Here is a 23,930-nt window from a genome sequence, read left to right as displayed (position 1 = left end):
CTGGTCCGGGAAGATCCCACATACTGCGGAGCAACTAAGCCTGTGTGCCACAACTACTGAGCCTGCGTGCTGCAACTACTGAAGCCCACGTGCCTAGAGCCCATGCTCTGCAACAAGAGAAGCCACTGCAATAAGAAGCCTGCGCACCGCAATGAAGAATAGCCCACGCTCTCCACAACTAGAGAAAGCCCAGGCTCAGCAATGAAGATCCAACGCAGCCAAAAAATTAAAAAAAAAAAAAAGTATAACTTTGGTGAAGAAATGTATCTTTCTTCCTTGTTGGAGATAGTAGGAACATAGGAGAATATAACTGTCCTTCAATCAAGTTACCATTTTTATTACATTCCAACGTGACTTGTTTAACATTTTGATTCCTTTCTATTATCATTGCTGTATTCTGGTATTAGTTCTCCATTTGAGATTCTCCTTCAAGTAAAGTTGCAATGCTAAAGGGTTTTGTCCTGTCCAAAATTTTCATTACAAACTATACCTCAAATGATAGCATGTTTATCAAAGTTGCGACTTAAAAACTATGAGGAATACACATGGATTTACTGAGGGGAAAAATAAAATTGTACTTTTACCAGAGAGAGCATCTGTGAACTACTGAACAGCAAAAAAGAACCCATATTGAAAGAGGATAAGAGAAAGCAGTGTGTGGTCACTGACAAAATAGTGTAATGGTGTAAAAGTTATAGAAATTAAAAGACAGAAATAAATTGAGAATGTTCTATAAAAGTATCTTGTATACAACCATAAGTTCTAGTAATATTTGTTTTACAGAGACTAGGCTAACGTTGCAAAGAAAAATTTTAAGCACCTATAATACTTTAGGATATTCTAAGAGGGATCAGCAAACTACAGTCTAACAGGCCAAATCTAGCCTACCACCTGTTTTTGTGTAGCCCATGAACTAAGAATGGTTTTTACAGATGAATATTTGTGATCAATTTCATGACAGAAAACATTAACTTTGAGATCCAATTAAACAAAATGCCAACTCCCCCCCCAACAAGAATTCTATTCCTCTCATTATTAGACTTGTATTACAAAAAATTGTACTCATTTATTATTAAATTTTAAATTTCATTACTACAAAATTTTGTGGAAATTTATTTTCTTTCTTGTTATCTAAGTACCTATATAATAACTTTGATTTTGCCTCCTGGCCTGCAAAGCCTAAAATATTTACCGTATGGGCCTTTACAGGAAAAGTCTGCCAACCCTGGTCTCTTAAATTCTATGGATAGGGTCAGTGGGGATTCCTGAGGACTTGATGAAAGGTTGAGGTTGGTGGTGAAGTAGACTCATGTTTTTGCAATTTACTCAAAGTGAACAGGGCTTGCCAGTTAGTTTTACATATGTTCCCTTTACTAGGGAATCTACGTTTTTAAAGACAGTACACTTATTGAATTATTCTCAAAATACTCCCTTTTTATTTTAAAAATGCTAAATCTAGAAATTAAATTCAGATAGGCAGAACATCTGAATTTAAATGGACCCTAATGAGCATCAATTACTTGAACATAAGAAAAAAAAAATTCCCCTTTTAAAGTAGGTTTATTTGGACAAAGTGACAGAATGTACCATAAGAATTCATCTAACCATAACTCAAGGATCCTGAAATCTATCTGGAAAACAACCAAGAATTAGGAAGAAGCAAAAACAATGCTGAGAAATCCAAAAATCACAAAGTCCATGTACTCAAGCTCATGCACTTGATTAATATGGGAGATCTTTAGCTTTCAGTCAGAGCTTCCATGTTCTAACTCCCTACAATTCTATTAAGCTTAGATACATGATTTTCAAAGCCCCAGCAAACTAAAAGTCCCAAAGAAAAGTTGGGAGAAGAGAAGTTTGCAGACAGCAACAAAAACAGAGGTTGCCAACAGATAAGAAAAACATGATGAGGAATAGTCTGCCAGAAACAGAATAGGCAGAAAAATGAAAAATAGATGTGAAAAGTATAGCACTGTAGAACAAATCAGTATAGCAGCACATAGTCCCAAATGCCTTATTAGGCCTGGAGGATGTCACTCTATCACAATATATTTCAGTAGTGACATTCATTTTAATGGTCTCAAGATAAAATGTAAACAAAATTACATTCCATATATTCCATTTAGTAAATCAGGGACCTGACAAATACATTTTCCAAAGGGTTTCAAACAAAGTGATTTTTAAAAAAGGTTTGGTGCTCATACACAAAAATAAACTCAAAGGATTAAAGACCTAAATGTAAGGCTGGATACTATTGTATAAAACTCTTAGAGGAAAATACAGGCAGAATACTCTCTGACGTAAATCACAGCAAGATCCTTTTCAATCCATCTCCTAGAGTAATGAAAATAAAAACAAAAATAAACAAATGAGACCTAATTAAACTTAAAAGCTTTTGCACAGCAAAAGAAACCATAAACAAAACGAAAAGACAGCCCTCAGAATGGGAGAAAATATTTGCAAACGAAGCAACTGACAAGGGAATAATCTCCAAAATATACAAACTGCACATGCAGCTCTATTATCAAAAAAAACCACAAACAACCCAATCAAAACCTGGGCAGAAGACCTAAACAGACATTTCTCCAAAGAAAACATACAGATGGCCAACAAACACATGAAAAGATGCTCAACATCATTATTAGAGAAATGCAAATCAAAACTAAAATGAGGTATCACCTCACACTGGTCAGAATGGCCATCAATAAAAATTCTACAAACGATAAATGCTGGAGAGAGTGTGGAGAAAAGGGAACCCTCCTACATTGTTGGTGGGAAGGTAAATTGGTACAGCCACTATGGAGAACAGTATGGAGGTTCCTTAAAAAACTAAAAATAGAGCTACCACATGATCCAGCAATCCCACTCCTAGGCATACATCCAGAGAAAACCATAATTCGAAAGGATGCATGCACCCCGATGTTCACTGCAGCACTATTTACAATAGCCAGGACATGGAAGCATCCTCAATGTCCATCGACAGAGAAATGGATAAAGAAGATGTGGTACATATATACAATGGAATATTACTCAGCCATAAAAAAGAAGGAAACAGTACCGCTTGCAGAGACGTGGATAGATCTACAGATTGTCGTACAGAGTAAAGTAAGTCAGAAAGAGAAAAACGAATATCATGATATCACTTATATGTGGAATCTAGAAAAATGGTAGAGATGAATTATTTGCAAAGCAGAAATAGAGTCACAGATGTAGAGAACAAACTTATGGTTGGGGGGGCAGTGGGATGAATTGGGATATTGGGACTGACATATCTCCACATATATACAGCTGTCATAGACAGCTGAAGTTTACCTGTGAATTTAGTTAATTTACTGTAATAATTATATATGTTTAAAATAATACTTAACTTCGTTTTCCTAAAGGTTTAAATACATAACTGCAGAGTAAGAAACTCTAACAATTCCAGGGTCAAAATAACCAGAATAATAAGGGTCAAAATACACTTCATCCCTTAAATGCTTAAAAATTAGTCTATTTATACATTTGGCATAGGACAAAGGCGAGCTCATCTTAAGTTTACTTGCAAAAAAGTATCAAGAAGTTATCAGGCAATTAGTTAAGTGAATACTGAGACCGGTATCTTCAAGTCTCGAATAAAACTGTGTGAAACGTACAATCAGTTCTGTAAAGGGCCAAATGCAGAGGGTTGGTTGCTGCATCAGTGTTGGAGTAAAGGCACAAAAGGCAGTTTGCGTTTCTTCAACACCTTCACCAGAACCCGCCGGCTCAAGGCGCCCCGCGGAAGTGAGAGCCCATCTCCAAGTCTCGCGCAACCTGCCACCGGCTCCCGCCACCCTGGCACCCCTCCTTCGGCCCACAAAGCCTGATGCAGGAAAAAGGGCCTGTCCCAACAGCGCAGGAGGGTCAGGAAGCCCTCCCCCAACATCCGCTCACCTGCTTCCGGGTATGCTGTGGCCTAAGAGCGGCTCCTGCTCAGCCTCTACCCCCAAGCTCGCCATAATTACAGCTCCCACAAGGCTTGGGGCCAACTCTCGCGATACCTCCTGCTCCCTCCCATTCCAGGCGGCCTGAAGCTGTCAAAACAGGCCAGCAAGTGCGCGTGCTCGCCCAGCGCCCAGAGTGGGCGGAGCACCCCAGGTCAGAGGCGGGGGCCCGCAGGAGGAGGGGCGGTGCCGAGAGGATGATGGGGGTTAAGGGCGGGGCCCTAAGTCCTTATCTTCCTCCAGGGTACGTGCCTCTCCGCCTCCAGGGACAACGTGCGGAAGAGCCGGGGAGGGTTCGGGGGCGTGTCCAAACAGCCACCCTCGCCCAGGGTTCGTCTTCCTTCCCAGCTTCCCTGTCAGCTACCCCTCGCTTCTCAGTTCCTGGAGAGGCTGCTGTAGCTGCGGTTGGGGCTCAGAAGGAAGGCGAGTCTCGAGAGGCTAGAGAGCCGCGGCGTTCGGAGTCTCGGCCAGCTGAACAGCAGGCGCCCCACCAAGCGGCCATTGAGTAAGTAGACGGTCCCGGCGCGCTTCCCAAGCCTTTTGCCGCGCTTGACTACGTGCCAGGAGGCAGGACTGAGAGCGCAAGGCTTGGCGGGAGATGCGGGGGTCCCGGGCCAAGTGAGGTGGGCTGGCGGGCTGTCCGGCTGTCCCTTCTCCCTGTGGAAGGTGAAGGTTACGCGCTGTGGTTTTTCTTGCTCGGCTAACTACAAAGGCACCTTACCCGTAGTGCCTTATTAGGACCTGGGATGAAGATGATCCTCAAATTCGAAACCACCGCCGCCTGCGTGGACTGAGAACTTCCGCCTTGCAAGATGCCACTCAGCAGAGCCTGCTGCTGTAACCTGGGGGTTAGAAAAGCCACAGCACCAGTTTGACAATGACCAGATCTTTTCATCACAAGGAAAATGACATTTTTAGAAAATATGTTCTGGGTTGTTTTTGTTTGTTTGTTTTCAGTAGATCTTGGTGCTGCTCCTTTCCTGGTTCTCACATATTGACGTCTTACCCCTACAAGCAGGCTTGTAAGCTAATTGGTAGCAGTAGTCATGTGTGTCACAATTACTGTTTTATTAGCACTAGATACATTCTTATGTGATTTCATTTGATCACAACTGTCCTATCAGGTAGGTAAGGCAGACACGTTTCTATTTTACAGAGAACTAAGGCTTAGAAAAGTTAATAACTTACCCAGAATCACTCAGTGTGAAAGTGTCAGCGTTGAGACCCAAATTCAGTTGTTTTTGATCAATATTTAGGAGCACTTATCCTATGCCAGGCACTATACTAGTTATGTGTTGTATGGTATATGCCATCACTTCTGATCTTTGTCTTGTTTGTGACCTTGTGTGTATCCTGTTAGACACATTCCACTGGTGAACAGCTAAACTTGAAATGTGTTTTCTACTAGTTCAGAATTATCTTCTGAATCCAGACCTGACATTGTATACTTGGATTCAGTCTTGCAAATTTGTTTGTAATAGCTCACAAAAACATATCAGATTCCTGTGATTGTTTCCAAGAAGGTACATGGGTAAAATTAGTATTTTTTTGTCATAATGTTGCTTTACTGTATCTTCAACTTCTTTTTTAATCTCCAGAGTCTAGCGCAGTGTATGGCATATATATATATGTATATTTGGTAAAGGAACTTTTAACCGGTATTGCACCAAGCAGAATGGTTACTAAGTAAATATATGTTGAATGAACACTTACTGAATTACCTCATTTCATCCCTACAACAATCCTCTGAGGTGGGATTGTCTCAAGCATACAAGGAAATTCAAAGTATGGAGATTAAGTAATTTGCCTAGGGTCACACCTCCAATTAGCAACAGAGCTAGAATCCAAGAAACACAGGACCCCTGACTATAAAGACTGTGCTTTTCGCCACCAGCCTTTCTATGAAAAGAATGTCAAGATTCTTTTCCCGTATCTCTTAAAATATTTCAAAACAAGTAATCAATTTTTATATAAATGAAATAATTTGCTATTATGTATTAGGCCAGCTATTATTCCCCTTTTATAGTTTAAGGTGGCTTATTCAAGGTCACACTGCTAGTGAAGAACCCAGGTCTTCTGACACTGCTATTTTCCATTGTTGCCTCCAAGTGATGACTTTAGATGGCAGAAGTACTTGGGATGAATGCATGTACAACTGGTGAAATCTAAATAAGCTCTGTGTATTGTACCAATAAAAAAAAAAGGGAACAAATCATTTCTTAGAAACATACAACATCCACAGTAAACATTAAAAAAATTTGTTTAAAAACCTAATTATTTCTTTTAAAGCCCATGGAAAAGAAGAACTAAATTTGAAAAGAGAGTCGATTATTTGCTAAATGTTTCGCATAAGCATATGAGACAGTCCACCTGTTGTATTTCCGTAGATGACTGCTTAGAATAGAATAGATAGACAGCTAGAATAGATACCTCGCCAAACAAATAAACAAAGTTCCTGTTTTCTTATTCTTCTCCAAATTAAGATAAAAAGGAATTAAATTTGTCGAGGTAGGGTAGATTTTAATAGTGGATATCGGTGTATCTAAACCCTACTGTAAGTTGCTACTTAAACTTGCATTGAAAATAAGTGATTTAAAAGTGAAGTTATAAGATAAAAATTAGGTCTGCATTTTTGTGGAGTAAAGTTCTTGTACATGGCAGTTTTTTTTTTTTTATTTCATATATGCCTTTGAGATATGTATCAACTATATGAGGATAAAAGTCCAGAAACAATTAGTGTTGCATTTAAATGCTTAAGTACTTGAGTGATAGGCGATAAAAGTACTAGATGGCATAAATAGACGTTGAGTGTCATTTTAGCAATAGAGCTCATTTCTAGGAAAGACTTTTCATTCCTTGGCACTGTAGTAGAACTTCTATTTTTGTTTCACTTTGTTTTTCTTTTTTGCATTGGCTATATAAAAGTATAGATGACAATTGTGTCAGTTTGGCTTGATACACACTGCAAAAGTGGGTCCTGTTTCTGCAGAAGCTCACTGGTCAGTTCAGCTTAATGTGGGGACTTTAAAAAGTACCTGATATGGCTCCAGATGGTGCCTCTTCTTGGTATATTGGAGTTATCTTTACCCTGGGCTTGGATTATAATCTGTTCATGGTGGCACTGGATAGCAGTTAGCCCTGCCTAGAAAGACCTACATGTTTAGAGCATCCCAGAAAACCTGGTATTTTATATCGTTCTTGGGGCTGAAATGGGATTTAAGAAGATCTGTGTAACCCCAAACTCCCAGAACGAAGATTATCATAAGCTATGTGTGTGTTTGATTTGCTTTCTGTTCATGATTGGTCAGTTGTTTACTGTCAGGTAAATGTAGCAAGGAAAATGCTGGCTCTAGATTTGGAGCGCTGACTCTTATGGCCTATATTACATGAAATTAAAGTGATTCAGCAGCTTTCCTAGTATAGGGTTGAACATTAGAAATGCCTAAACAATTTAGGCACCTAATAAATATAGAACTTTACAAAATACTTGAAGAGTTCATTTTTCTCAGGTCTTTTCCTGTTCTCTGGCAACTTTGTACTTTTGCATGTTTGTCTTAGCTTGTTTATTACTAACCCAGAAGAGTACTGTGTAGAAAAATGGGTTGTCTCATGAATAGTTTAGTACTTTTCTTCTTACTGTAAAACATGAGTGTTGGAATTTTGCTCTTTTTTACACTAACATGGAATATGCATATTGCTTTTGAAGCCATGGATGTTACAAAGGAAGATATTGGCCCCCCATTCTTTTCCTGCCACTGTAGAGAAAATAAGTAGTCTATAATACTTGCAAAAGATAATGAAGTCCTGTGTTGTAATGACATGCCATTGTTCTCCTGCAGTTTAATAAATGTACATGAAAATGTATCAGTGCTATTTTTTGAACAATTCCAGAAAGACCCAAGTGAAACAGGAGGGAAGGGGGCAGGGCACAACCTTTAAAAGAATGACAAAGCCTGAGGACATGACATAAACTGATTAGAACCAAATAGGTGCAAGATGGCAGACTAGTCGACCTGAGGACATGACATAAACTGATTAGAACCAAATAGGTGCAAGATGGCAGACTAGTCGACTTCCACTAGACCTTAAGCCTCAGGATACGCTCATTGTAACACATCAGCAAGCTAAATGACACACCCACAGGCGCCATGACAGTTTCAAGGCCGACCATAAAGGTCAAAAAGTAGGCAGTGGCCCACTTTCTGGAAATCCCCACCCCTTCCCCAAAATAGCTGGAATACTCCTCCTACTCATTAGCCTATGAAATTACCCACCCTTATAAAAACTGACAACCCCATACCCTGGTGCTGCTCTCGCCTTCTGAGACGGCCCACACTCTGTGGATTGTGTTTCTCTCTAAATAAATGCACTTCTTACCTTTCACTTTGTCTCTCCCTGAATTCTTTCTGCAATGAGACATCAAGAACCTGAGCTTCATTAAGTCCTGAGGCCAGGTGTGTGATCTCAGTTAAAAGACTGGGTTCAAGTCCCAGTCTGGGTTTTGGCTGGGTTCAAGCCCTGGCCCATGGGTTCAAGTCCCAATCTGAGTTGCACAGTTTCACAAAGAGTAAAATAATTAAAATCATCATTCATCACTCAGAATTTTTTCCTTATGCTCTAGAACCCCCCTGAATAGAGTTGCATATCTTAATATATAAAAAGAGTTGGTTTCTTATTTGAAATACAGAACACTAATTCAGAATTTTGCTATTTGGGTAAAGAATAAACTGTTCCATTTCTACCACAGCTGGGTATACTCAATTCAACTCTGATATTAATCACCCATAGATTAACACTACAGGAGTCAGTGCAGATCCCACCAGTTAAAGGTTCAGTTCTCCAGATGCCATTGCTTCTGATGCCAGCCAGACTTTTGACTGACTTGGCTACAGCTTTGGGGGTTCCTGTAACCCCCTTGGATCAATAATTTGCTAGAACAACTCAAAAGAACTAAGTAAACCACTATACTATACTTCTTCTGGCTTCGCTATAAAGGATGTAACTTAGCAACAGCTGTATGAAGAGACAAATAAGGCAAGTTATGAGAGGGAATGTGCAGCTTCCATTCCCTTTTACCCTGGAGTCAGTGCACATCACCCTCCAACATACGTTCATTAACCAAGAAGCTCTACCATGCCTCAGTGTCTATAGAGTTTTTATTGGGGTGTTCATGATTGATTGGATCCTTAGCCACGTGATTCAACTCAATCTCCAGCTCTTTTCCCCTCCTGGAGGTCAGGCTGGCCCAAAGTCAGCCCTCTAATCAAATGGTTGGTCTTTCTAGTGACCAGCCAGAAATTATCCTGAATCTGTCTAGGGTCCCACCATGAGTAATCTCCTTAGCATAAAGACACTCCTATCACTCAGAAAATTCCAAGAGGTTTAGGAGCTCCACCCCAGGAACTGGGGTCAAAGACCAGATACATTCTTTATTATACCATACTGACATTTACCCTTCAAAGAAAAAAAAAAAGAAAAAAAGCTGGTCAAGCAATTTAAACATATACTATATATACTTACTTGATCTTAATTATTGCACTAGGGACTTCCCTGTTGGTCCAGTGGCTAAGACTCCGCACTCCCAATGCAGGGGGCCCAGGTTCAATCCCTGGTCAGGGAACTAGATCCCACATGCCACAACTAGGAGTTCTCATGCCACAACTAAAGATCCTGCATGCCTCAACTAAAGATCCCGCATGCCGCAACGAAGATCCCTCATGCCACAGCTAAGACCTGGTGCAGCCAAATAAATAAATAATTTTAAAAAATAATAATTGTACTAAATTAGAAAATGTATATAATGAGGACAGCAATTCAGAAGCCAATTTGCCTTTTATCATTTGTTTAGTGAGTAAAAAACAAAATGCTACCAAAAAAAAAAAATACTAAGATGCAAGGGTTTCTATTTTGTTTGGGGGGTTTTTGTTTGTTTTTCTGGGCAAGCGTTTTTGAGTGAGTGGAAATATATAAACATGATTTAGGCAAACTTTCAAGAGCTCACTTGCTTGTAAACAAATGTTTATTAAGGTCTAAGGAATTTATTTGTTTTCCTATTGGTAGGAAAATAAGAAGATGGTAATTGTCACCTCTGCCATTGAAAGCCCTGAGGGTGTCAGCCCAGACGTCTAACTCAAAGGCTGAGGTGTACAATTGGTTTCTCCCAGCATGACAATCAGTCTCTAAGGTGGCCCTCATGATCCTGTCCTCTGATGTTTACTCCTTTGTGTAATCCCCTCCCTCTGAGTGTGGACAGGACCTCTGATTTGCCTTCTAACCAATAGAATACGGAAAAGGTGATTGGATGTCACTTCCATGATTATGTTATGTTATATGGCAAAGTTGATGGGATAACACTCCCATGGTTACATTAAGACTTTGTCTTGTTAGCACACTCACTCTCACTCTCCTGTTGACCTTAAAGAAGTAAGCTGCCATGTTGTGAACTTCCTATGAAGAGAGCCATGTGGTAGGGAACTGTGAATAGCCTCTAGGAGCTGAGGCTGGCCTCTGGCTGATAAACAGCAAAATGTTGAAGCTCTCAGTCACATAGCTGCAAGGAAATGAATTTTGCTAACAACCTGAGTGAGCTTGGAAGCGAGTTCTTCTCCATTCAAGCTTCCAAATGAGAATGCAGCCCAGCAAACACCTTGATTGAAGCTAGATGACACTCTGAAGCAGAAATGCAAGTAGCCTGTGTTCTTGGAACTAATCCTCAAGAAAGTGAGAAGATTGGGGGAGTGGGGGCAGAACCAACTAGATTCAAGATTTGTTTTTCAAATTCTTTTATTTAAAGGTCTCAGTGAAGCCTTCAAATATTTAAATTATGCAGTGGTGTTTTTTGAAGAGAATAGTAAGAGCCTTGAATTCTGTTCTAGGGTCAGTAGAATAATGAACTGCTTACTGAGGAAGTTGTTAAGAGGGAAAGTGTCAATTTACTTCCTCTGAAAAATTTTGTTGAGAAGCTATCAAATTAACTCCAGTTTCTAAAAGTTTTTCATATTTTTTGTGGTAAAATACACATCACATCAAATTTACCATCTTAACCATTTTTAAGTGTACAGTTCAGTGGTATTAGGTTCAATCATACTGTTGTGCAACTGTCATCACCATCCATCTAACAGAACTCTTTAAGACTTGCAAAACTGAAACTGTATACCCATTACCCCCCTCCATTCCCCTTCCCCTCAGCCCCTGGTAACCACCATTCTGCTTTCTGTTTATGAATCTGGCTTCTCTAGGTACCTCGTAAAAGTAGAATCATACAGTATTTGTCTTTTTGTGACTGGCTTGTTTCACTTAGGCTAATGTCCTCAAGGTTCATTGGTGTTGTAGCATTTGTTAGAATTTCATTCCTTTTTAAGGCTGAATAATGTGCCATTGTAGGTATATATATATATATATACCACATTTTGCCTATTCATTGATAGACACTTGGGTTGCTTCCACTTTTTAGCTACCAAATTCTAAATTTTAAGAAGACAGAGAGAACATGGCTAATTAAAAAACTAGTGTTTATTTTAGATCGAATACAAATTTTAGGTCTACCCTGTGACATAATGAATTCTCTTAAAATCAGTACCTGCATTGTATTTATGCCATTTTATAGGATTTGGATAATTTATAATTGTAATAAGTATAGTGTTTTATAGTTGTATCTTTGCATTTGTGACAATATTGTGACATTTGTGACATGCCTATGATTTATTTGATTTTCTAACTCAGGGGTAAGCAAACTATGACCTATGGGCCAACCTGCCTGTTTTTTGTATGGCTTGCAAGCTAAGAATAGTTTTTACAGATGCATTAGTACTCAGTTTGATGATAGAGGTACCAGCTATGAACCCCCATTAAGCAAAATCCCAAGTGACCTCCAATGAGAAAGAGGAATTTAACATTAAAAAAAAACTGAATTTTACACTTAACTGCAGTGTGTTAGGGAGTTCTCTTGGATGTGGTGCAATGGACTGGTTTGATTATATAAACGAATCTTTGAAGACTCAGTTAAAACTTCGATTTTTCTATACAACCTTTCCTGCTCTTTTGCTACCACCTTTAACTATAATCATCACAGATAAAATGTAGGTTGTTCATTTTATGAAAATAAATCAAGTTATACTTATGATTTCTACTCTTAAGTTATACTTCAGGTTATAAAAAATTTACACAAACAGCAACAACAACAAACTGTAGTGAACTCCTAAATCTTTACTTGGGAAAATGTTTCCAAACTTTACCTTTCTGCACTCTCTGCAGCCTCTCTACATGTTCAAGTGATGGTAGCCTTTCATCATAGCTCTTTGCTGGTAGTTTGGGTCTGGATATTCATACTTCATAAGATAATTCTTATTGTACTTGGACTTTGACTTCACTAGGCAACAGCAAAGGATTTTTCAGCAAACTATATTAATGTTAGAATACCACAGAGTTGTAAAATATGTAGAGACGTGTAATTAAGGAAAGCTTGAAAATAGTATATAATTTCATAACAAATCTTTAAAATCGTTCAATCAGAGAAAGCCATTTAAGAGGTTGGTGCCTTAAGGTAAAGGGATTCTTAGTTTTTTTACCCTTATAAGATTAAGTTGAAAACAAAAGTTGGTAAGTTTAAGTAATAACACATAAAGGCTTTAACCATTGCCATAAAAATTAATAACAGGAGTTCCCCTCTCTGATTAGCAATGCAAGTCAATTGAGTAGAAAAATTATGGAAATCAGTTTTTGAAGATTATCGACATTTTTCCTTTAAAATTAAATTTTGACTATATTTATAATAAAATATTGACTATATTTTTGTAAAGTGGTTAAAGAAAGCCAGAAAATGTATTTTATCATCATTTGTAAGTATAAGCTACTTGGAAGCTTATGTCATTCAGTTCTGGATTAACTTTCAAGGTGACTATTGAAAATTCTTAGAATGTTTTAGGAAATTTTTTAAAATATATTTTTTCAGAGGAAGTGGCAAATAAATGAGTACATAAGGGTTTGTCAAATTGATTTTTGCTTTTGTCCTCTTTTTCAAATGGAATTGGTTTTCCTCCTATAAACTATAATGAATAAAGTCTACAGAAATCCTATATGATTGATATTTGATAGATTCATTCAACACATTGATATACTAAAATTGCTACAGTGATAAGATAATATCTTGATACAATAATGGTGACAGAAGCTCTGTGTGGAATCCTAATGGAATTTCTTCACATTTAAAGGTATGTAGAACTACTGTTAAAAACCTCACGAGAAATCACCTTTTGGACTTTTAAATTTAAATTAATAGACTTTATTATTTATAACAGTTTTAGGTTTACAGAAAACTTGAGCAAGATAGTACAGAGAGTTCCCATATCCCTTCTCCCCCTACCCCACAGTTTCCCTATTCACATCTTGCATTAGTGTGGTACATTTGTTGCACTTGATGAACTCAATATTGATACATTATTATTAACTAAAGTCCATAGTTTACCTTAGAATATACTCTGTGTTATACAGTTCTGTGGGTTTTGACAAATATATAATATCCTGTATTTACCATTATAGTATCATACAGAGTAGTTTCCCTAAAAGTCCTCTCTGCTCTTTTGTCCATTTTTTAATTGGGTTGTTTCTTTTCTTATTGCTGAGTTTTAAGAGTTCTTTGTATATTTTGAATACATGTCCTTTATCAAATAGATGTTTTGCAAATATTGTCTCACAGTCTTTGGCTTGTCTTTTCATTTCTTAATGGAGCTCATTTTCAATGAGCGTTTGTTGAATCAACCATTTTCTTTAAAGTCTTGGAATATTTGCTCTATTTTCTCTGATTATGGTCTCTCGTGTACTCTTCTGAAAGCTTACAGTTTCACTTTTTATGCTTAGGTCTCTAATCCTAATCCACATGGCTTTTTTGTTTGTGTACTTAGTATGATGTGTTGGGATTTAATTTAATTTTTTCCCACATGGATAACCAATTGCCCTGGCACCTTTTATTGAACTTAGTAATAACTAATAAGTTCTAATACTTTGTTGACTCACTTGGATTTTCTCAATAATAGTCATACCCTTTGTGTGTAATGGCAGGTTTTCTCCCCCTTTTCTAATCTTTCAAACTTTTTATTATTTTTTTTTCAGCTTAGGATATCCTGTACCATTTTAGAATGGAAGTGATAATAGTGGAAATTCTTGTCCCTCACTTTTAAGGGAATACTTCTAAAATTTCATCATTAAATATGATGTTTACTGTACATTTTTGTTTGATATGTTACATCAAGTTAATGATGCTTTCTTATATTCCTAGATTTTTTTTTCTTTATAATTATGTCTGGATGCTGAATTGAATCAGATGCTAGGAGGGTTTTTTTTGCTTGTTTTCTTTATATCTCTAAGACATGTTTTTTTTTCTGTTTAGTTAGTTAGTGTAGTAAGTTACTCTAAAATATTCTTACCATAAACCCATCTGAACTATCTACTAGTGTTCTTAAAGAATTATTTGGGTTCTCATTGATTTTTTTTTAAATTTTCTATTTTATTAGTTGCTGCAAAAGGAATGGTAATGATCATTGAATACAACTATCTCTAAGACTAAGAATATGAATGTAAAGTCTGATAACATAGAATTGATATAATTTACAAGAGTTAGAGGCAGAAAAGAAAGAGAAGGTAGAAAGTACACAGATTCTCTCCAGGCAAGATGGCGGGGGGTGAGGCTGGTGTGACTTTAGGGCAGCCGCACCTTTCTCGGCAAGATCTCAACACTTTGGATGTTACCAAGTTGACGCCACTTTCACATGAAGTTATCAGCAGACAGGCCACAATTAATATAGGTACAATTGGTCATGTAGCTCATGGGAAATCTACCGTTGTAAAAACTATTTCTGGAGTTCACACTGTCAGGTTCAAAAATGAACTAGAAAGAAATATTACAATCAAACTTGGCTATGCTAATGCTAAGATTTATAAACTTGACGACCCTAGTTGTCCTCGGCCAGAATGTTATAGATCCTGTGGCAGTAGTACACCTGATGAGTTTCCTACAGACATTCCAGGGACCAAAGGGAATTTCAAATTAGTCAGACATGTTTCCTTTGTTGACTGTCCTGGCCATGATATTTTGATGGCTACTATGCTGAATGGTGCCACAGTGATGGACGCAGCTCTTCTCTTGATAGCTGGTAACTAGTCTTGTCCTCAGCCTCAGACTTCTGAACACCTAGCTGTGATAGAAATCATGAAACTGAAGCATATTTTGATTCTACAAAATAAAATTGAAATGGTAAAAGAAAGCCAGGCTAAAGAACAGTATGAACAGATCCTTGCATTTGTACAAGGTACAGTAGCAGAAGGAGCTCCTGTTCCAATTTCTGCTCAGCTAAAATACAATATTGAAGTTGTCTGTGAGTCCATAGTAAAGAAAATTCCAGTACCCCCAAGAGACTTTACTTCAGAACCCCAACTTATTGTTATTAGATCCTTTGATGTCAACAAACCTGGCTGTGAAGTTGATGACCTTAAGGGGGGTGTAGCTGGTGGTAGTATTCTAAAAGGAGTATTAAAGGTGGGCCAGGAGATAGAAGTCAGACCTGGTATTGTTTCCAAAGATAGTGAAGGAAAACTCACGTGTAAACCCATCTTTTCCAAAATTATATCGCTTTTCGCAGAGCATAATGATCTTCAGTATGCTGCTCCAGGTCTTACTGGAGTTGGAACAAAAATTGATCACACTTTGTGCCAGGCTGACGGAATGGTGGGGCAGGTACTTGGTGCAGTTGGAGCTTTACCTGAGGTCTTCACAGAATTGGAAATTTCCTATTTCCTGCTTAGACGGCTACTAGTTGTACTCACTGAAGGAGACAAGAAAGCAGCAAAAGTGCAAAAGCTGTCTAAGAATGAAGTACTTACGGTGAACATAGGATCCCTGTCGACTGGAGGAAGAGTTAGTGCAGTCAAGGCTGATTTGGGCAAAATCATTTTGACTAATCCTGTGTGCACAGAAGTAGGAGAAAAAATTGCCCGTAGCCAAAGAGTTGAGAAACACTGGCGTTTAATTGGTTGGGGCCAAATAAGAAGAGGAGTGACAATCAAGCCAACAGTAGATGATGACTGAAGAATTAAATAACAGATTTGGATGAAGTCGGAATTTCTCTTAACAACCTAGGGGTATATTTTCAAAGCAATAGTGAGGAATTAATTTCACAGCTCATTACCTTAGGAGTAGCTGTAAGGATATTCTCATTTTTTGGTGATGCAAATTTAACCTCTAATACTAAAATAGGGTCTACAGTAAATGTAAAAATTGACGTAATGTTGGATTGAATCTACATTTTACCAAAAATTAATCATTCCCAAATAATGTCTAATTTATACATCAGTGCAGGTTTGAAAGCAAACTGCTACAACCAGCCTTTGCTGTAGCACACATACCACTGAACCTGTTTGAAATAAAATTTTTCTTCTTAAAAAAAAAAAAAAGAAAGTACACAGATTTCCTCAGCTTTCACAATCATTATAGAGCTATCATTTAAGGATTAGAGATATTAGTATACTTAAAGTTATAAAGATAAGCAGTAAAAAAATCAACTAAAATTGGGTGGTGGGGAGAAGGGATCAAATATATCTTTCATTATTTATCATCAGGAGTTAATAAATATTATATAGAACATGGAAATACAGGTTTGAGTATTAAATAGAGTTATAAGGATAATCAATAATAATGTTGCTATTATTAGTAAGTATAGCACTTAAATTTGCAAAGTGCTGTTTAAGTGCTTCAAATATAGTAACTCATTTATTTCTCATACCAATCGGAGGTAAGTACTGTCATTATCCCTGTTTTACAGATGAGTTACAGAAAGGATAAGTGACTTGCTCAAAGTCACATAGTAAAGGATTCAACCAAGGGAGTTTGCCTCTAGAGTATATGCTTTTAGCCTTTATGATATATTGCATCTTAAATGTATCACTTTCAAATTTACATACACTCAAATGTAAAACAAATATGAATGATAAAAAAACTGAAGTCAATAAAACAAAAAAAATAGAAAACAAATTATCATAATAATAAAAAAATATAAATAGGTTAAACTCACTCATTAATAGAAAAAATGAGGTAGGCCTGTATATCCTGAAATTGAAAGAGCTTTGCAGATATTTATAAATAATCAGGGTGAGGAAGAAATGTCAAAAAATACAAATACTGTAGTTGATCTCTTCTGTGTTTAAAGAAACACACCAGGACTTCCCTGGTGGTCCAGTGGTAAAGAATCCGCCCTGCAATGCAGGGGACGTGGGTTCGATCCCTGGTCAGGGAACTAAGATCCCACATGCCTCAGGGCAGCTAAGCCCAGGTGCCACAACTACTGAGCTCACGCACCTGAACTAGAGCCTGCATGCTGCAGACTACAGAACCCACTCACCCTGGAGCCTGCGCGCCACAGCTAGAGAAGAGAAAACCCCAAACCCGCATGCCGCAACGGGAGAGAAGCCCGGACACCACAATGAAGATCCTGCACGTTTCAACAAAGATCCCGCGTGTCGCAAATAAGACCCGACGCAGCCAAAAATATATTAAATAAATAATAAATAAATCTTTAAAAAGGTAAAATAAAATCGCTAAAAAGAAAAAAAACCCCCACACACCAAAATCCCTAAAATATGTGTATGTATATAAATGGATAGAACAAGGGATCACAAGAGTACAGCATTAATAGCAGTTACCTTTTGGGAGGAGAGGAAGCTTAGCAGAAATGAAGAGAGACTTCTTAGCTTTACTCTGTATATATATATATTTTTTAAATAAATTTATTTATTTATTTTTGGGTGTGTTGGGTCTTCGTTTCTGTGCGAGGGCCTTCTCCAGTTGCGGCGAGCGGGGGCCACTCCTCATCGCGCTGCGCGGGCCTCTCACTGTCACGGCCTCTCTTGTTGCGGAGCACAGGCTCCAGACGCGCAGGCCCAGTAGTTGTGGCCCACGGGCCTAGCTGCTCCGCGGCACGCGGGATCCTCCCAGACCAGGGCCCGAACCCGTGTCCCCCGCATTGGCAGGCAGACTCCCAACCACTGCGCCACCAGGGAAGCCCTACTCTGTATATTTTTATATTGTTTGAATTCTGCCAAAAATGTGTTACATAACTCAAGCAAAATTTTTTTAAAGTGTGTATATGTAAATAAATAATGTCAACAAGAAAAAGATCAGGAAGAACAGAATTTAAACTCTTAGAACTCAATATCTCTGAAAAGTAGAATTAGAGGTAACAGGAAGATTATTTTCCCCTAATTTACTATATATACTTCTGTATTATTTGTATTTTAATATGTTACAGTGAACATTTTTTAACTAGAAAATGAAGAAGAGTATATGTGATCATTGTCACTTGCCTTTTTTCTTGTATAAATTATCTGTTCCTGTGCTTTATTCACCGACTAGATAGTTTTTAACAAATTTCATTGGAACATAGTACATGAATAGACTTCAGAACGTATATGATTTTAATGAGATTTGCAGTTTAAAGATTTGGCAGCTCTTTTTTGTCACGTAGGTCTTGGTTTAAATGTTACCTCTTTGGTTAAGTGAGGCTTTTTTTGACCATCAAAGGAGCCCTCTGGTCTTTATCATGTTGTCTTGTTATATTATGATAATAATGTTGTCATCATCTAGTCTTGCTTACTTTTTTTCCTAAAAATAATTTGTTTTCTTTCCCTGAAGTATAAGATCCATGAGAGGAAGAACGTGCCTTGATCATCTTGTAGCACAGGACCTAAAATAATTCTTGGCATATAGTAAGCACTTAATAAATACTGTTGCATGAATGAAAAAAGTAATACTCATTCTTAAAAGTTCAGAAACTTGCATTTAGGCCATCCAATAATGGCTGAGCTATGGTGAACTGATTAATGATAATTCATAGGAATCTAGTAATCAGAATACCATTTATAGCAGTAGATATGAATAGCGTAATAAACAGAGCTGGATATGCATTATGGGTTTTTTCCTAGCATTATTATGCAAAAAGCAAATTTAATCAGGAGTAAAAAATGAATAACGTGTGGAAATTGGGAAAAAGAGAGGTGGGCAGTTTTAAAAAATACTAGATACTATACTCTGGCTATTGATTGTATTGCCTAACACAGGGGTCCCCAACCCCCGGGCCGCGAACCGGTACTGGTCTGAGGCCTGTTAGGAACCAGGCCGCACAGCAGGAGGTGAGGGGCGGGCCAGCAAGCAAAGCTTCATCTGCCGCTCCCCATCGCTCACAGAACCGCCTGAACCATTTCTCCCGCTGTCCGTCCGTGGAGAAACTGTCTTCCACGAACCCGGTCGCTGGTGCCAAAAAGGTTGGGGACCGCTGGCCTAACAAGTATATTATCTAGTAAATGTTTATTCTTGGTCCTGAGAATTGTAAGAGGCAGTATGAATGATTTGGTTTTGCTGGTCCAGTCATAAAAATAATAAAGTGCCAGTCCAATTGATGGTGGATTAGATTGTACACCTATGCAAACAAAGAAGAGCATTAAGTTAAAGTTGTAGTTTGTTACAAATCAAAGAGTAAAAATATGACATGAATGGTGGTTCCCCAAAAAGCATTCAAAGTAATAGATAAGCCCTTATTAAAGCTCACTGATGGAGCTGCAAATTTCCATTTTCCATTTTTCTAAGTAGAATAAACCCTGAACCTGAATCAGGTTTTGCCTGGAAATCAAAACTACACCATTCAGTTTGAAAAGACAGAGGCAGATATTTTTTTTAAACTTCAGAAATGTTTGGGAAAGATAGATAAGTGGTACATAAGTAGTAGCACTGATTAATTACTACTTTTCATGCACTGCAGTGTAGAAGACAGGCAGTGTAGTATAGTAGATCTTCAGCCATGTGCCTGAGATTCAGTCTTAGGTCTGCCTCCCACTTGTTGTGTGACCTTAAGTAAATCATATCCTCTCTGTGCCTCAGTTTCCTTGTCTTGGGGTGCTATATCTTCATAAAATTGTTGGGAGGTTTAAACAAGAATGTACGCGTGTGTGTGTGTGTGTGTGTGTGTGTGTAGTTTTTAAATGGTGCCTGGCAGATAAAATAGTACTACATAGGTATTAGCCACTCCTATTGTTATTCAACAAATACTGAATATTTACTGTCAGTCACTGTACTGAGGATGGGAAGGTCCTGCCCTAGAGGAATTCAGAGTTTACTGTAGCTCAGGGCTCTACTTCATCTTCTCTACTTTCATCCGAGTTCTTTTTTCCTGTATCTTGTATCTTATTTCCAAGAGAATACATTCAAAGTTCTAGTTTAATTTCATTTTTTAATTTTCCCCCAGTTTTATTGAGATATAATTGATAATGTTGTATTGTTTTAAAGTATACCACATAATGACCTGATATATGTGTATACTGTGATGTGTTCACCACAATAAGTTTAGTTAACATCCATCACCTCACATAGTTACAGTTTTTTTTCTTGTAATGAGTACTTTTAAGATCTCTAAGATAAATAAGTCGTGGGGATATAACGTACAGCATGGTAACTATAGTTAACAACACTGTGTTGTGTATTTAAAAGTTGCCAGGAGAGTAGATCAATGTTTAATTTTTCCTGATATTTGTAGAGGTGGTTAGAAAATTGACCTACCGAGTAAAATAAAATGTTTTAAAGTCATTTAAATTTTTGTTTTATAGATGTTTGTTTGCTGCTCATGGGTGTGAGCAAGTTAGATATTCTATATCGGAGACTTCTCCTTACAAAACTTTTTATCAGAGGATGGGGAAGGCCAGAGGATCTCAAAAGGTAAGCATTTTTTCTGAATGCCTCTTCTAAATTTGTTGTTTTAGTAAACATTTGAAACTTCATTTCAGTTATAAAGTCCTTTACTATAAATATAAAGTGATGGGTAAATTAAGCATTAACTACTATATAAGAAAGAAATTATTTCCTTTTCTCTTTTATCTAATTATTGCTCTTAAGCTTTAACCCATAGAATCATAAATTGAACTATTTTAAAAGTAATTCAGACTTAAAGAGCTCTCAGACATAGATTTTTAACTTTGGTAATTTTTTATCAATTACAGATTTCAGGGACTAAACTTTCTTGGGTAACTTGAATTTGTAATGACTATAAAACTGTGATATACTGTAGCTCATGGAAGTATTTGAACTTGTGAAAAATAATTTTAGGGATTTGTGCCTTTAATTTTGAGTCTTGCATATGTTAATTACTTTTGGAACAATGATATGTCTTATGTTTTTTCTGAGACAAAATGTCAAGCTTGAAAAAAACCAAAGCCTAATTTTTTCTTTAATTATTAAAATTAAATTTTAACATAGTTTATGAACTGGACTTGCTAATTTTTAATTACTTTCCATCAGTCTCAATATAATGGGAATACTGAATTTTCTCCTTTTTTCCCCCCCTTCCCATAATAGACTCTTTGCATTCAGAAAGATTATTGGAAATCGAGAAAGATGTCAGAATCTGGTTTCAAGTGATTATCCAATATACATCGATAAGGTATTCAGATGAAAGAAATGCAATTATAGAAATTCAGGTTTTATATAACTGTGTGGCAAGAGTGGGCTGAATGTTGGAGTATAATAACAATAAACTCTAAAACATGAGTACAATATAGATTTTTCATTTAATATTTTTTTAAATGCTATTATATACCCTAACTGAATGCTTATAATAACTATATGCATGTTTATATGGGAGCATATATTTAGTACTTAACTAAATACAAGAAAATATTTAGGGATGGATCTTTTTGAGCCTCATCTTTTATCTTTAGGCTCAAGAGAGTTAAATTATTCAACATTTCAGAAGAATTATAAGTAATACAGGGAAGTACTCTATTGAGAGAATCAGCACATGAGAAGTTATTAGCAAAACAACTGTTAAATAACATCAGGGAAATGTTATGGGATATAGTTAATTGCTGAGAGAAGGGTAGAAAGAAAATGCTATAAAATTAGAGAATATGAGAAAATATATTTGAAATAGTTTTGTTTTTAAGCAGCCATGTTTTCCTGTAAAACACTTATAGGCTTATGTAACTGGATACTTGAAGCCCTGTAGGGGAGGGCCTGCAGCTGGGTAGGCTTCACATCCCTCACGGCCTTCAGCCACAGTAACTCTACTTTCGTCGCTTTTATATATTGGATGTCTTTAGCAGATTTCATTCTTCAAAAGACTTTCACTGCTAAAAACAGGGTCTTATAAATTGGAAATCCCTCCTCTATACCACATAGCTGTTCCTTTTGTATCTTCTGGATTTAGAACATTTCTCCCTCAAATTTTGCTAAGTATTTCCATTTTCTCTGTCTTTTTCCTATTAAAAAATCATAGGCTTGAACAAATTTAAAACATACCAAGTAAAGATCAAAACTCTAATTTATGCCACTTTCCACCTCCTAATTCCATTTTCCTCCCAAGGAGGAATTACTGTTAGGATTTTAGAATGCTTTCTTACAGATATCCTTCCTCTCCCCCACCTTCTCTCTCTTGTTCTCTCACTCTCGGTTTTTAAAGATTGAGATATACAAATCTTTATATACAAAAGATATACAAAAATTCAAATACAGAAAAATTACCCTTTTAAAATGTACAATTCAGTGTTGTTGTTGTTTATTATTACATTCCCAAGATGTGCAACTATCACTATCTAATTCCAGAACATTTTTATTGCCCCCAAGAGAAACCCTGTACCCATTAGCTGTCACCTCCCACTTCCCCAGCCTCCCACCTGCTGATAATCACTCATCTGTTGTCTCTGTGGATTCACCCATTCTGGACATTTCATATAAATGGAATCATCCAACATGTGGTCTTTTGTTTCTGGCTTATTTTACTTAGCAAATTTTTAAGGTTCATCCATGTTGTACCATGTACACTGCTTCATTCTTTTTTATGGCTAAATAATATCCCATTGTGTATATGTACAACATTTTGTTTATCCATTATTCAGTTGATGGGCATTTGAGTTTCTACTTTTTTTTTTTTTTTTTTGGCTCCATTGGGTCTTAGTTGCGGCACATGGGATCTTCGTTGAGGCATGTGGGATCTTTTGTTGTGGCACGAGGGCTTCTCTCTAGTTGTGGCATGCGGGTTTTCTCTTCTCTAGTTGTGGCACGCAGGCTCCAGGGCACGTGGGCTCTGTAGTTGTGGGTCCAGAGTGCGTGGGCTCTGTAGTTTGCGGCGCCTGGGCTTCTCTCTAGTTGAGGTGCGCAAGCTCAGTAGTTGTGGCGCACAGGCTTAGTTGCCCTGTGGCATGTGGGATCTTAGTTCCCTGACTAGGGATCGAACCTGCGTCCCCTGCATTGGAAGGCGGATTCTTTACCACTGGACCACTAGGGAAGTCCCGAGTTGTTTCTACTTTTTAACTGTTATGAATAATAATGCTATGAATATTCATGTACTAGTGTTCTTGTGGATATATTTTTTTCAGTTCCCTTGGGTATATATCTAGGAATGGAATTGCTCAGTCACATGGTAACTGTATGCTTAAATTTTTAACAAACTGTCAACTGTTTGCCAAAGTGCACCATTTTACTTTTCCACAAGCAGTGTATAATGCTCTCAATTTCTCCACGTTCTTACTAATATTTCTACTTGCCCTAGCCTTCCTAGTGGGTGTGAAGTATATTTTATTGTGATTTTGATATGTCTTTCCCTAATGACTGTGATGTTGAACATCCTTTCATGTACTTATTGGCCATTTGTATATCTTCTTTTGAGAAATATCTGTGAAACCCTTGCCCATTTTTAATTGGGTTATTCCTCTTTTTAGTGTTGAGTTGTAGCTTGCTTAATTTTTAAATCTGTCTTATATATGGCTCTGAAAGTGTTTTTTTCTTACCAAATTGCCATTTATCCCAACACTATTTGTTGAATTATTATTCCCTTTCACATTAGTTTGTGCTGCCTCCTTTGTCAAATTCTTCTAAAATAGATAAAAGAAAACTTTAAAACTGTAGGAGGCACAAAGATGACTAAAATGTAAACACTT

The 23,930-nt window shown here is 37.4% G+C and overlaps 3 protein-coding genes across 6 annotated transcripts in view; 2 read left to right on the top strand and 1 right to left on the bottom strand.

Moving 5' to 3' along the window:
* The window catches only part of MFSD8 (major facilitator superfamily domain containing 8), a 41,299-nt gene extending 36,536 nt beyond the window's left edge, over positions 1 to 4,763 (bottom strand). Inside the window, exon 1 of one of the 2 annotated variants that reach the window (XM_061191988.1) lies at positions 4,687 to 4,763. Coding sequence is in view for 1 of the 2 variants with exons in the window: in XM_061191987.1 (XP_061047970.1) it covers positions 3,916 to 3,980 (65 nt within the window). In the remaining variant the exon portion in view is untranslated. Of the gene's footprint in view, positions 1 to 3,915; positions 4,047 to 4,686 lie in introns of those variants that run through there. The other variant, XM_061191987.1, reaches the window with a different exon arrangement.
* The window catches only part of ABHD18 (abhydrolase domain containing 18), a 39,342-nt gene continuing 19,585 nt past the window's right edge, over positions 4,174 to 23,930 (top strand). For all 3 annotated transcript variants that reach the window (XM_061191991.1, XM_061191990.1, XM_061191992.1), the window contains exons 1-3: positions 4,174 to 4,470; positions 20,607 to 20,715; positions 21,352 to 21,436. In XM_061191991.1, the coding sequence (XP_061047974.1) occupies positions 20,624 to 20,715; positions 21,352 to 21,436 (177 nt within the window). In that variant the 5' untranslated portion in view covers positions 4,174 to 4,470; positions 20,607 to 20,623. The remainder of the gene's footprint in view (positions 4,471 to 20,606; positions 20,716 to 21,351; positions 21,437 to 23,930) is intronic.
* LOC133091919 (eukaryotic translation initiation factor 2 subunit 3-like) lies at positions 14,631 to 16,208 on the top strand. The gene is given in 1 exon segment (XM_061191095.1): positions 14,631 to 16,208. A coding segment is annotated over 1 exon segment (1,413 nt). The 5' UTR covers position 14,631; the 3' UTR covers positions 16,045 to 16,208.

Source organism: Eubalaena glacialis, chromosome 5, assembly GCF_028564815.1.
Source record: "Eubalaena glacialis isolate mEubGla1 chromosome 5, mEubGla1.1.hap2.+ XY, whole genome shotgun sequence".
NCBI classification, from domain to species: Eukaryota; Metazoa; Chordata; class Mammalia; order Artiodactyla; family Balaenidae; genus Eubalaena; species Eubalaena glacialis.
The sequence above is the reverse complement of the archived record's forward strand: the minus strand, read 5'-3'. Positions and strand labels throughout refer to the sequence as shown.